The sequence below is a fragment of the Balaenoptera ricei genome, chromosome 10 (assembly GCF_028023285.1).
Source record: "Balaenoptera ricei isolate mBalRic1 chromosome 10, mBalRic1.hap2, whole genome shotgun sequence".
In the NCBI taxonomy this organism is placed as follows: Eukaryota; Metazoa; Chordata; class Mammalia; order Artiodactyla; family Balaenopteridae; genus Balaenoptera; species Balaenoptera ricei.
In genome coordinates, this window is record NC_082648.1 from 59,286,226 (window position 1) to 59,301,451 (window position 15,226).

Here is a 15,226-nt window from a genome sequence, read left to right on the forward strand (position 1 = left end):
AAAAATGACTATGTTTTTCTTATCCAGGTCGGGTTACTAACATTCCCCAAGGGATGGTGACAGACCAGTTTGGAATGATTGGCCTGTTAACATTTATCAGGGCAGCAGAGACAGACCCAGGAATGGTACATCTTGCATTAGGAAGTGACTTAACAACATTAGGCCTCAATCTGAACTCTCCTGAGTAAGTTTCTTTCTTTTCTCCCTACATTTGTGTATAATACCTCCCTGCAGTTTTTAATTTCATGTCTGCAAATTATATCATCTGCTGCCACTCATTGTTGCTGGTATTTGCTGACTCTTTGGGTCATTCCCTCTTATATTAGTTCCTGGATCACTCTCACTTTATAGTAATATTCCTCTTATAATTTAGCAGTTTCGAAATACACATATATGGTCTTTCCTAAATCCTGAAATCCCAGCTTCTTGAATTTCTCTCTTCCAAAAATCTTACCCTTCATCATACCTCAGCTGCTCACTTCTTTAGTCATCCCTTTGACTTCGTCATTTTTGGTAACCTCAGTTTCTCTGTAAGATTGTGCTGCCATGCCACTTCCTGTTTTCCATTTCTCTCCCTCTACTGTGGGCTCCTGTAATCATTAGATTCCATTGGGATCTTCATCCCACTGATTCTTGTACCTTTTTACTATTCCTCAACATCCCTGTCTCTCTTCCCGTTAGATGAATTCACTTCCTTCTTCTCCAGTTAAATTCTATGGTCAGTCATGATGGCTTGTTTACATATACCCCTGACTGCTTTGCCCCTCTCTTGCTTTGTCATACTTGCATGGCAAAAACTACAGCCCTGGTTATATCTGCCTATTCCATTCTTGACCTGTGCTACTAAGTCTGGCTAGAGAAAAATACACAACTTCACTGCCTGGTCTCACTTCAGATTCATGGCCAGGAACCTCAAGAATGAGCCCTTAATTCTGCCAGCCATAATCAAGCTGGCATGCCTACTCCATTCATTCTTTTGTTCTCTTGTGCAACTGTTTTACACTTGCCTCTTCAAACCCCTAATACCTTTTCCCCTGTGCTTAGTGTCAGATGGTGACCTTGCTTTTTATTTCTACTTTACTAAGAACGAAGGAAGCAATCAGAAGAGTGTCAGCGTAGTCCTGCCACGAAATCAGTCACCTACAACCATCTGCATCTACCTTACTCTTGTCTTCCACCCTGTTGCCATAGTTGATCCATGCTTTCTACCTAAAACCTTTGAAAACTCAAAGATATGGATCTAACAATTTTTTGCACTTTGTTGCATCATTTCCATCAGCATACAAATACACTGTTACTTCTTCCATGTTAACAGATACCTTCTCTTGATCCAGCTTATTCTGTAAGTTATTGCCCCCCCCCCCCATTTCTTTATTCTCCTTTGGAGCAAAACTCCTCAGGAGAGCCATCTTTGTATCTCCTATTTGTCCTATTCTCTGTTAAACCCATTTCATTTAGGATTTTGCTCTCACCATTTTACTAAAACTGCTTTTGTGTCATTAAATTCAGCAGTTACTTTTGGGAACTTCTCCTTAACCAGTCAGTAACGTCTGACATAGTGGAATCATTGCTACATTATTTCTCACTTTTTTTTTTTTTTTTTGGCTGTACTTCGCAGCTTGTGGGATCTTAGGTCCCCACCAAGGGTCGAACCTGAGGGCCCCGGCAGTGAGAGCACCAAGTCCTAACCACTGGACTGCCAGGGAATTCCCTGTTTCTCACTACGTTTAACTGCTCCCCCCCTGGTTTGAATCACCATCTTCTCTTGCCTGGATTACTCCGTTAGCCAATCACCAGGTGTCTCTGATTCTCCCTTTGCCCCTTATAATCTTTTGTTCATATGACAGCCAGGACAGTCCTTTTTGAATAAGTTCATTCTCTGCTCAATACACAGTAAGGTTTTGCAGTTTTATTATGATTAAAAACCCAAAATCTTGATAGGCCTCCTAATCTGTACAGACATGATCTGTGTCTCTCCTCTACCTACACCTTAACAGCTTCTCCCTCTGTTCACCGTGTTCCGGTTTCACTAGCCTTCTTGCTGTATGTCAGACATGTCAGTCATAACTCTGCATTAGTTGCTCTAGCAGTTCCCTCTGACTATAGTAGTTTTCTACCAGATAACAGATATGGTTATCTCCCTCATATCCTTCAAATCTTTGTTCAGACGTGACCTTCTAAATGTGCCCTAACCTGACTACCCTATTTAATTATGCAACTAATCTTCCCTCCCTACCCCACCACTAACATGGAATATTATCTATGTATTACGTAAATTGTTTTTGTCTGCCTCCCTCCCAATCCACCATCATCAAGCAGAAAGTAAGTTTCACGTTGTCAGTGGTCTTTGTTATGTTTGCTGATGTATAAGCATGCTAGTGCCAGGCATATAATAATAGACACTCAGTGTTTGCTGAATTTGAGCTTTGGTTTTTAATAATTACTGATATTTTTTTTCTGGCCATATAAATGGGAAAGTAATTTTACTTTAATTCATTGTATTAATGAATTTAAAGCATTCTGAGTTGAAGTAATAATTCACATACAGATATGTGCGTGTATGTATGTATGTTTTTTTAACCTTGTTTCGGTTTCCTGCTGTATAAGTCATAGTAAAACCAAGAAAAGATATTAGAAATTTAAAGATGCTCATTTTACATTTGAAGTCGTTGTTTTTCCTGATTTGCTGAAATAAAATTAGAAATCTCTTTTTCTACTTTGGACTTCAGAATGTTTTTTTTCTCCCTTATTCAGAAATCTCTACCCCAAATTTGCATCACCCTGGGCATCTTCACCTTGTCGACCTCAAGACATAGGTAGGAGAATCTATTTTTGTTTAGACCTTTAAAAAATATATTTGTAACTGAGAATCAGTTAATAAGGCTTTTCTCATTTTATTATCCAGACTTCCATGTTCCATCTGAGTACTTAACGAACATTCACATTAGGGATAAGGTGAGTGTAGTTTATTATTCTACTCAGCGTGAACTTATCTATTTTCAGGTGCTGTTTTGCAGTTCAGACAGCATAATATTTTTGAAATATTTAGCAGTGGTCTCAGGGGTATGCTTTTGTATGTCCATTCAGTTATATGTAACAGTTTAATTTCTATTTTTGTTTATAATCCTGTGTTTTGGTGAGGTCTGGGTTATATTTTAAAAATATTTTAAAAACAATGTCAGGACCAGTAAAATCTTTCTTATAGTTATTAGTAACAGTACAATCATAACCACAGTTGATGGGAATAAAGTAACTTGGAAAATTTGATGAATTTCCTTCTGATATTCTCATTTTATGTTTACAGATAAAATGTTTTTAATGAAAAAATATATATTTTAAAACTGTAATCTTTGACTTTTTAATGTCATCTTTTTCTGTGTTTTAATTACCTGAATTTCTAGTTATAAAATAACTATTAACAGATTAGAACTTTAATCTTTTTTTTTTTTCCTGAGAAAGAAAACAACACTTTTGCTTTAGGGGAAAGCGTTGAGAGTTCAGTTTTGTTAGAATGGTATCTAGATTTTGGTTATGTGAAAGGATAGATACAGTTTGTTAAAAATGATATATTTGTGTTATACTTAGGTGCATAAGTATGTATAATATAAATATATATAAATGACAGCGTTCTGCGTCTGTGCCATGCAGTTGTGTAGCCAAACGGTTGTTGATGTGGTGGACAGGCAACTAAAGAGATACACGTATTTCTCGACATGTCTTGTAATACTTGAGTAGATGGAAGATAAGAAGTACGAGATAGAGAGAGCTAGTTTTTTCTGTCTGTGGACTGTATGATTTGCTGCCACCTCCACTATAGCACTCATTTTTTGCTCCAATTACCTGAGGGTTCCAGAACCCTTTCTTATGCCAGCTTAAGAAATAATAATTTAGGAGAATTTGTCACATTCAAGACTGCTGCCTGAATGGGGATAATATGAATGGACAGAAAAATAACATTCAGAGAGTGTGTAACAACGGTTAAACATTTAGATACAGGACTAGGTAAAGAGAAGAATGTTTTCATTTCAGTGAGCTTTTAATAAAGATTTGTCTTACTGTGAGAATTTGAGATTATTGAACTTGTGTTTGATAGTTTGATAGGCAGTTATGTTTCTGCTTTGTGGAGCGACATGTGAAGCAGTCATCTTTTCGTCATCCATTTAAACAAAATAAAGAACTATCCCTTTATGATTTTTGTACTTAACTGTGATTTGCTAAAGTACATAATCGATTTGTGAATCACTGTCAGATGTAGATTCAGTTACTATTTCTTTTAAGTCTTCTGTGAGGCACTCTACAGAAGGTGCATTCACAGTGTCACTTAATTTCATTTACATTTTTAGTAATCCTTATAGGTATCGTTGACTACATTTTATAACTGAAAGTTCAGAGACATTAAATAACTTGGATATGGTCATATTAGTAAGTAATGAAATTAAGACTTGAATGTAAGTCCTGCATCTCTGAGCAGCACAGTGTTCCACTATTGCCACATTGAGTATTAATAAACACCTCCAGTAAGACAGCATTAGGTCTTGCTTAGAAGTTTTTATTTAGCTTTTTTCCCCCTATTAGTACCTAAAATAAATGTATCAGAAATAATTATTAAATGACTTTAGTCATTTAAATGATGAAACTTCCCTTTAGAATTATATAACTGTACTTCTGTAATCATGTAATAACAGTTATCTGCTACAAAGAGGGGTTTCTGTTTTATCTTTCCATTTTTACTTTAGTGCAATCAATTATATGTTAGGATTTTCAAACTCATTTTACATTTCAGAATAATTTATTTCTTTTCCAGCTGGCTGCAATAAAACTTGGTCGATACGGAGAAGACCTTCTCTTCTATCTCTATTACATGAATGGAGGAGACGTATTACAACTTTTAGCTGCAGTAGAGCTGTATGTTCAAAGTATTTTTTAAAACTTTTGTATTATAGTGGATATTGTTTATTCTAAAAACATTTTTTAAAATGATGGTGGCTGTAGTTTTTGTCTTTGTTTTTAAAGTGGAACTATTTCTTCATCAAGAAATCTAAGTTTTTTATATTTAGTAAAAATTAATTTAGATTGAAACCTTATATTACCATGTCTTCATAATCACTGTATACATAAAAATAATTCCAAACTTAAATAACTGTAAATGTATAAGAAGATAGAATCAACTTGATTCATGGGTGTGGTGAATCTAATTTTTATAAATATGAAGTATAGGGTGTGTGGTTCATCTTACTCCTTGTGGAACCACATATGTTAATGACAGTGAATTTCATCATTTAAGAAATATTTATTGAGCATTATATGGGCAAGGCACTGTGCATATTTCTTGTGTATTTTGAAATATTGATAAAGTCCACATTCATTATCAGAAGCCTATTGGCCAACTTAAATAAATTAGTCTTAAGAAATTGGTCCATTGAATACATTGTTTTTCTGAGCATTTTTGTTTTTACCTGATGCTCTAAGAATAAAAATTTTGTGTCATTTTTTATATGTCCAGGTGGTAACATTTTGTTACCAGTAGACTATTCTATTAATCATGTTTACTGTAGAGTGAATTGTTACTAAAAACTTACAATGTAATGATTGGGAGACCTTTTTATAGATTTAATAAGTATTTTATAATATTCCTACTAACATTTCTATAAATGACCTTGGATCAGATACTTTAAAATGTAAAATTCACTGTGTTGATAATAAATTGTTTTTTATTTCTCAATTGAGAATGTTTTTTTCCATGTTTTCCCTCATTTTTTGTAAGATAGCAATTGTTACCTGTTCCTTTTAATTTATTCATAAGTAAATAAATTCATCAGTCATTCATTCATTCATCACTGGCAGTTCTGTCTCATATCTTATTTATGACTAAAAATATATAAATATATAAAAAATATATGTCTAAAATAAAATATATGTCTAAAATAACCCCTCATTGTATTGATAGGAAGGTATTTGTTTGCATGGAGGTTTTTCATCATAGTTACAAATTTTATGTGAATTTATGTAGTTAATTCAAATAGACTTTGTATTTAGTTTCTTACAAAATAATTCAAATAGTTGGGGGTTTTGTTTGTTTTAATAGGTATCTTAATTTCTATTGAATGTTAAGAAGAATGAGAAAGGAGTGAGGTTTCTGGAACACAGTGTATCTTTGGTCTGCCAAAGTTTTTATCACATTGCTCATAGAGGTTTTAAGATCTTGTTTCGCTTGCATAAAAAATTTCTTCAGTTAAATAAAGATGTGTGTGTTAATTAAAGAGTATGGTTTTTGGGCAAATTAAGAAAGTCTTTTCCTATATTTATTTTACTAGGTTGTATTTAATAACAAAAATCAGGGAAAAGAAGCATCAATATTTATGTATTTTATGTGTGACTATTTTCTGAAAAATGTTTTACAAAATGTAGAAAATGTTTGATGTGAGCCACAGGAAAAAATTAATTGTCTTTTTCTCTTAAAAATTGAAGTTTTAACCGTGATTGGAGATACCACAAAGAAGAACGAGTATGGATTACCAGGGCACCAGGCATGGAGCCAACAATGAAAACCAATACATATGAGAGGGGAACATATTACTTCTTTGACTGTCTTAACTGGAGGAAAGTAGCTAAGGTATATTTTTTTCCATGTGCAAATGTGTAACTAAAAATCTAGATTTTAAAAAGAAGTGTCCTCTTTTATCTGTTTATATGTACCAGTACATCCATTCCAATAATGTGCCAGATATTTGCTGAGTCTTTTAAAAGGTCTCCACCTCCTTGGCTTGATTTAAACTCTAGGAGAATATCTGGAAACAGTTCATTTTACCTGTAGTTTAGGAAAATGATTGAATTTGGTAAGAAATTTTGTAATTTTTCACAAGCCTTGGTAACATTTGAAATATTTTTGTGTCTACTCAGTTGTAAAATAAAGATACCCTCTTGCAATCCCGGTCATGTATTCTTATATTATTATTACTTTAAGCAAATATGAGATTTTTCCTAAAACCAGTATAAATATATTTTTATATATATTTTTATATAATATATATATTTTTTCATATAAAACCAGTATATAGGCTTTTTAAACACTTGCACTCTTTGCAGGAAGTGTGCTTGAGTTTTTATTTGCAAGTGATATAAAGAAAGAAAATCGCAAGCATTAATCATGATTGTTCCTTTGACTAGTATGCTGAATATTTGGGGAAAGAGGCCAGTGGAAAAAGTTGTTTTGGTTTGCAACTTTTCCTCACAAAAACACCTTTCTAACTGTCCCATGTGAACAGTTTGCATCAGTGTCATAGCATATTACACATTTGTGTTTAGTTCCTTATGTATGTACTTAGTCCACCTAGAAGAAAATATAACTCACATTATCTGATTTCATAACTCCAGGATTTCTCTGAATGCCTTTTCCATTGATGAGGCTTAGGATTAAAAACTAAAGAGTTAGTTTTGTTGATTTTATTAAATTTAAACAGAAAAAAAATATTTCTTGACAGTTCATTGGGTAATTTTTTAGTTGTTGGCTTGGGGTTTTGGGGTTTTTTTTTTTAATCAGTTTTACTAAACTGATAAAAGAGTAAAACATTTTAAAAAGATAGTGTAAAATGCTTACCAGATAATTATTACAAAATTTTACATCACAAGAAGACTTCATATAAAACATGAAAAAGAAATAGAAAGGCTGAGCCCAACCAAAACGCCCAAAAGAAGACACATACAAAAGGTTAAATCTTTTTTTATTATTACTTTTGCGTGTTTCTCTAATGGTAAATATCATTGCTTCTCAGACCAAGTCTGTATACCACCCTACACTGTATTTGAGTTATTTTAACAATTCTAATTAATATGCATGTCTTGACTTTAAAAGGTAGACCCATGAAATAAGTAATAAATAATTAATTACAAATAGTATACAGTACATTGTGTATGTTACCTGTTCTTTAAGAAATGTAGTGAAGTAGAAAACCTTAGTTTTTTTGTATCAGGATTTGAAATTAACTCCTGTTTCTGCTATTCATACTTGGACCTTGTATAAGTTTCCTTTCCATGTCTGCTTCCTTATCTTTTAAATCAAAATGATTTTTGCCTCCTGATTTATCATGTAGATTAATTGATATTACACAGGCACACATATACACTGAGTACAGTGCTTGGCGTATATTGGGTATTTGATACAGGAGAGTAGTTGTGGTAGTTTGTTGCTGTTGTTTTTATCATCATTATTATTACAGCTTGTTAACTGTTCTTCCAAGATGGAAAAATTCTGGTTGTTGTTAGGTTAGGTCAGTGGTTCTCAACCTTTAGCTTGCATCAGAATTACCTGGAGGCCATGTTAAAACACAAATTGCTGGGTCATACCTCCATTGTTTCTGGTTCAGCAAGTCTGTGGATGGGACCTGAGGATTTGCATTGCTAGCAACTTCCCAGGTGATGCCAGTGATCATGCTGGTCTTTGGCTTCATAGTTTGAGAACCTGGTTCTTCAGGAGAGAAAGAGTATCTTTGGAAGGGAAAAATTCTAATAGTAAATGACTGAAGTTTTCTCTATTCAGTTGAAGCTTTTTGCTCAATATCATCATAAATTATTCCAAACATACGTACAAAAAGAAATAGGTATTTGCAATAATAGATGGGTAATTTTAGTTGAATTTTAGTTTGGTATCTGTGAAGAAATCAACTTAAGTGAAAAAATCAGTTTCCCAGAACTAAGTTCTCACCATAAAATTAAATATTCAGAAACAACTTGAACATTAATAAGGCCCCTAATTTCCCACAAAAACAATTCCTCAGTCAGGTAAATGTCATGTTAAAGAAAATTATTTATGTGTGTGTGTGTGTGTGTGCGCGCGTGCATAAAGTAATAATTTTACCTAATTTTATCTGATCTCTCCTATGTACAGTTGAGCTTTTGTCTTAACTTTTACCTTTAAAATTTTTAGCTGTGAAGTTGGAAAATAAAATTTGAGAAATATTATTATTAAACTATTTTTGAAAAATCTTAAGGTAATTTACTGGCCACTTGTGCTGATACTCTTCAACAAAATTATTTTCATAGTGATGAAAGCAAACATTTCATAGTGATGAAAGCAAGCAGAAATATTGGTTTCTATCAAGTATTAATATGCAGCTCACTTCTTTTGATTATATTTAAAGAATTCATGGACTTAAAACTTTTAAGTTGTGTTATATTCACAGAATAAACTTTTCACAAAGGCTTCTGAGTTTTTGTTTGTTTGTTTTGTTTTTTAAGGATGTTTTCAGTGTTTTTCCAGAAATTGGATTAGGAATTAAGAAATTTAGTTCCATAGTATATTTATTAACAGACTTCATCAAACTACAGAAAATCCATTGACGTGCCATGTCCCAAGTCAAAGTCCCCATCTGTAAAGTGGTTGTGGTTTATAATTCACAGGTAAAGAACATGCATTTAATAGCTTCAACTCATAAGAAGCCTTCAGTATGAATTAGTATTATAAGTAATAGCTTGATGTTATCATGGTATCATTGAAAAGTATTGACCTGATCTAGACCATAATCAGGTCTTTAATCTCACTTGTATGAGGTTCTTTCTTTCACTTTTGCAAATAACTTAATATTTTCAGAGAATTGAAGAACTGTAATTTTAAGTAAGGGATTAGATCATTTAAATCAGAAGTATTCCTTATCCCCTAAAAATTCTGTGAGTTATAGGATTCAGCCCATTATTTATATAAAGAATTTCCTGTATGTCAGTAATGTATGTACATAAAAATTTTGACACTGTATTTGCTTATTCTCTTTTAGATAATCTTGATTTGTCAGCAGACTATGTGGTCTATCCTATATGTAATTCAGCTAGAATAATTCAGTATCCCATTAATTTAAAAATTTGTTATAATATATATAGTCTCAATGAGTAAGATTTTTAAAATAATTTTATCCACAGAGAATTTTTAGGTGATAGAAGTTCCCCCTCTATTATCAATAGCTTTCTCAAACTAAAGACTTAAAAGTTTCAGAACTCTTTCAGTCTGACTTCACCTTGTGGGTCCAACACTGAATAGGATTTTTAATGCTTAGGATTCTTTATCATATCATAACCTGCTATAAATGTGATTTTTTATACCTAGAACTCTTTCTAGGCTTTAAACCATTAAACTGTAATCTAAAAATCTTTTCTCCATTAAAGCAAATATATACATAGAACTTCTAATACCTGATCTTTGAATATTTAAAAAATTTGTGTTCTGTTCCTAAAACAAATGAAGAAAACTTGTGTTCATTGATTAATCAGCCATTAATTACACACGCCCTGGGAGCCTGGCAGCTCAGTAGTATTCTCAGTAGTAGGTAGTGATAAACAAATCAGACACACTTCTTGCCCCTACAGATTATACAAAGGTGTGTGTGTGTGTGTGTGGTGGTATGTGTTGTGTGTGTACATATAACATAAACATGTAAAAAAGATACTATCAGTAATCAGAGTTAGGGAGCAAATGGATTGTAAGCTTTATGTCTTTTAAGAAGAATGAAAATACATAGAAGAGAAAAAAATGATTTAAAAAAATGGGAGACAAAATTTGATTCTGAATCTGATATATAAGGTCTTTGAGATTTTCTTAATTATCATATTAAAATATTTATGCTCCCTAGGTTTAAACTGATCTTTTTTTTTTTTTAATATGTAGCGGGGGGAATTGTGTGCATTGATGAAGTTACTCTAGTTTAAATTCTGATTATACAGTGTAGTTCACCAGTGCACAATGATGAGGATAAGACAATTGAAGAAAATTTTAATTTATATAACTTAGTGGAGTATATGATTTGTCAGTTACAAATAGACTTTTTACCCAATAACTACACATATTTTAGAACTAAAATTAGCCAATTTTAATAAAAGTATGCTACAGCAAGAAGATACTTCCTCCACTAATATAGATATTTATCTTCAGCCAGGCAATAAAATTCTTTTAAAGCCTGGACAGAGCAGGGAGAGAGGGAGAGGTGCCTACACAATGCATTAAGGAGGCTATGGTGATTGTGATGGTGATTCTGGTGTTTGCTAGTTTTTACTGACAAAGAAGCTCTGTGCCTTAGTTAACTCTAAAGTGAACTTTTTAAAAGTCATCACAGGGTGCCTTCTTTATCATCATTTGTCAGTGGACTGAATTTTTTCAACATTATTTATGGATAGGGGTGTAATTAAGTAGTTTTGGTTTTGGACCTTGGGCTAAAAATATTAAAAATAATGTGTTATACTAGAAAAATCATGTGCTTTGGTGTCCTACAGATCTGGATCCTAATCCTAGATCTGCCAATTATTGTATGACTTGGGCAAGTTACTTGTGAGCCTCATTTTCCTCCAATGCAAAAATGAAGATAACGATATCTACTTTACAGGCTTACAAAGATGAGAATAAACTTAGCTTTGTCTCTAGTTTTGACACATATTAGGCTTCTGATAAATTATACCTGCTATTTCTGTAATTGTTATTGTAATATCCTTAAATTCTAAATACTTGGTTTTATATCTCAAAATTTAATCATGACCTAGGTTTTCATTTTAATTTAATAATGAAATTTTCACTTAATTTAATAATGGAAACATCTACTATGGGATTAATTTGAAATAAGACAGATAAGGTGAAATATGTTAAGCCATGGTACTAACATTACTTGTTGGCTTTCTTTAGTACATAATACATATTACGGTTCATAGTGTTTTAAATGGGATTAACTGAGATAGTTTGTGCTACTTGAATTCAGGTTGTAGAATTAGTAATTTTCAAACCTCTAGGTTTTGGATTTTAAAAAGGTATGTTTTTGGTTTGCTTTTTTTTAATATACAAAGTTATATTCTGCACCTCTTGATCTTGGGGGAGTATCATGAAGAATTTGCTTCACCATTCTTAAATTTTAAAATTCATGTAGTGTTTTGAAAGTTTAATTAAAATGAGCTATATAGTTCATCTTCAGATGTGCCTACAGCAAAACTACTGTCTAGTTTGGGGTGGCAGTTATATCTTCTCAGGGTTTTGGGTTTGTGAAATGGGAAGTCTGGAGATGTGTGAGTTTTAAATTCATTGTTTTCCCGAGATAACAAGTTTAGAATAACTTTGTTTGCTTTTTTTAAAAAAACATGTGATAAGACAAATTGGAAAATCCTTTATTTCTAAACTTTTTTCATGGAAAAAAAAGTAAAATTTTAAGTTTTATACTTCATTGAAGGTAGCTTTACTTTAAATATCGTATAATTTTCAGTGCTTTTTATTAGTGATATAGTAATTGCTCCCTTCAACCTTTTATTTTTGAGCAAAAAAAATGCATAGAATTTCTGTGTCATAAAATAAATGTTCATGACTAGTCTCTGGCTTTTATGCAGAAAGTCTACATTTTTGTACTTATCAGATAGAAACTACAGCATATTATTTTTCTTCAAGTTATATTTTACTTAGCGGAAAAGAGTTGTTAATATCTCTGTTCATTCTCATACCTGTAGTTATTTTGTTTGTATAGTAAATAAAATATATTTTGACAAAAATGTGAGATCAGATGGAAAGGAAATCATCTAAATTTTTAAATTTGGTTTTATAGGAGTTCCATCTGGAATATGACAAATTAGAAGAACGGCCTCACCTGCCATCCACCTTCAACTACAACCCTGCTCAGCAAGCCTTCTAAAAAAAGACTTCCCTTTTCTTGGGGTATGGCTGTCTCAGCACAATACTCAACATAACTGCAGAACTGATGTGGCTCAGGCACCCTGGTTTTAATTCCTTGAGGATCTGGCAATTGGCTTACGCAAAGGGTCACCATTTGAGGTCCTGCCTTACTAATTATGTGCTGCCCAACAACTAAATTTGTAATTTGTTTTTCTCTAGTTCGAGCAGGGTCTGAATTTTTTCATTTATTTTCTTTTTTGCCAGCAGACAGACTTGGGTCTGTAAAGACAAGCAAGTACACTGACAGAAGTTTACCATTTAGTTTCTAAAATGTAAAAAAGAAAACCCACAAAAGACTCAACAGAATTAGACCACAAAATTTGCATTGTTCATTGTAGCACTATTGGTAATAAAATAAGAAATGTTTGTGCATTTTTATGTGAAGATCCTTCTCGTATTTCATTTGGAAAGATGAGCAAGGTCTGCTTCCTTCATTTTACTTCCCCTTCTGTTTTTGAAAGGCAGTTGCGCCAAGCTTAACGCAAGAATATATGACTGTTTAGAAGAAAGATATTGCCACAATCTCTGGATGGTTTCCAGGGTTGTGTTATTACTGAGCTTCATCTTTCCAGAATGAGCAAAACACTGTCCAGTCTTTGTTACGATTTTGTAATAAATGTGTACATTTTTTTTAAATTTTTGGACATCACATGAATAAAGGTATGTATGTACGAATGTGTATATATTATATATATGACATCTATTTTGGAAAATGTTTGCCCTGCTGTACCTCATTTTTAGGAGGTGTGCATGGATGCAATATATGAAAATGGGACATTCTGGAACTGCTGGTCAGGGGACTTTGTCGCCCTGTGCACTAAAGGGCCAGATTTTCAGCAGCCAAGGACATCCATACCCAAGTGAATGTGATGGGACTTAAAGAAGTGAACTGAGACAATTCACTCTGGCTGTTTGAACAGCAGCGTTTCATAGGAAGAGAAAAAAAGATCAATCTTGTATTTTCTGACCACATAAAGGCTTCTTCTCTTTGTAATAAAGTAGAAAAGCTCTCCTCACTGCAGTGTTGACTTTGATTTGAAATTGTGAAATTATTTCTTCAACATGAAAAATAGAGGAAAACCAACCTAAAGTTTTACAACTGAACGGTGTGACTAAACAATTTAAAACGTAGTCTTTTTTTCCAGCTTTTGACAGGTCATTTAATGGAACCATATACCGTTTCACTTGTAGGTTAAAAATGTAGACATTCTTAGTATTAACCAAGTTCAGAACAGAGAAAACTATTTTTTAAATGAACAATGGCAGCATTAGAAATAAAACTTCCTGAACACTCTTGAGACCCAATCAAAATACTCTGCTTTTGTGAGAAGTGTATAAGATATTTCTTGTTAGACCTTTGAGATATATCTTAAAGAAGTAATGTGCAAATTAAGGTAAGCCAAAGAGGAGGAGTGGGGTAGACTTCCCCTTCAATTTGATCGCCTGGTTATTTCACATACAAGTTGATGGATTCTTTTCCATCTAAAGATACTATATTTAAAAATGTTTGAAGACTGAAGCTATGAAAGCAGAACTAGAGATAGAAGTAAAACAAAAAAGTGAGTTTTGATTCTTTAAATTTTCATTTTTAACATATTTTTCTATGAAGAGTGGAAGTTGTTGATATCTACCAAATCATGTTTGAAAATGAAACATTTATGACCTTGCTGTATTTGTATATCAGGAATATAAAATGACTTAAATTTACCTTTTTCTATATATTTTGAGATATGAGAAACTGACATAAAAATATTAGGATTTTTTAATCTTTAGATTTAAACCAAAGCATCTCTTCTGTAGGAAAATGGAACTTACGTAATTCTAGTTTAACTTTTGTGCAAAAAAACTTCACAGAACACATATGTAATTTGACGTCTGTTAAATCCAGAAATCGATTTCTTAAAAAGAGGTTACATTTTTTCATAATAATTTACTTCGTAAAATGTAACTTTTCCTACATAATCATAAGAAACAGCTGGAAAGAAAAAAGAAAATGGAAGGGGATCTTTATTCTTATGAATATAAACATAATAGTATAAAGTGTCACCACCATCATGACTGGTAGGTACTGTGTGAATGACTCAGAAAAACAAAATAGCTCAAGTGGTTTGTTGTCTGGCCTCCAGCTGTTTGCTTTAACTGCCATATGCAAAGTTTTAAGTGCACACTTTTCCAGTTTTCTGAATTCTATTTACCCTGAATCATCAAAATGAGAAAACTCTTATATGTAAACCAACTTTTTATAACTTGTTAATAAAATTGTCAGAAATTACCATGTTCTTGACTCCAAATCCAAGTTTTAAAATTCTATTTGAAATCTTTAAAATACGATATTAAACTCTTTAATATAACACACTGTTATATTCCTTGGTTTTATAACTTGTGGTTATATTGTACATGTACAGAAGTTGACATAAACTAATATTTCAAATTTTCTTTCTTAGATTTAATTATCTTAATTTTTCCCTATGTAACTAGTGCCATGTACATTATGTTAAACAATTTTTGTGATTATACTATAATTGGCTTTCTGGAAACAAA

At 32.4% G+C, this 15,226-nt stretch overlaps 1 protein-coding gene across 8 annotated transcripts in view; it reads left to right on the plus strand.

The window, feature by feature from the left end:
• The window catches only part of CNOT2 (CCR4-NOT transcription complex subunit 2), a 112,901-nt gene extending 99,200 nt beyond the window's left edge, over nucleotides 1-13,701 (plus strand). For all 8 annotated transcript variants that reach the window (XM_059936493.1, XM_059936487.1, XM_059936486.1 and 5 more), the window contains 6 exons: nucleotides 28-184; nucleotides 2,755-2,816; nucleotides 2,906-2,955; nucleotides 4,805-4,905; nucleotides 6,469-6,613; nucleotides 12,558-13,701. In XM_059936493.1, coding sequence (XP_059792476.1) covers nucleotides 28-184; nucleotides 2,755-2,816; nucleotides 2,906-2,955; nucleotides 4,805-4,905; nucleotides 6,469-6,613; nucleotides 12,558-12,644 — 602 coding nt within the window. In that variant the 3' untranslated portion in view covers nucleotides 12,645-13,701. The remainder of the gene's footprint in view (nucleotides 1-27; nucleotides 185-2,754; nucleotides 2,817-2,905; nucleotides 2,956-4,804; nucleotides 4,906-6,468; nucleotides 6,614-12,557) is intronic.
• Nucleotides 13,702-15,226: the final 1,525 nt, after the last annotated feature.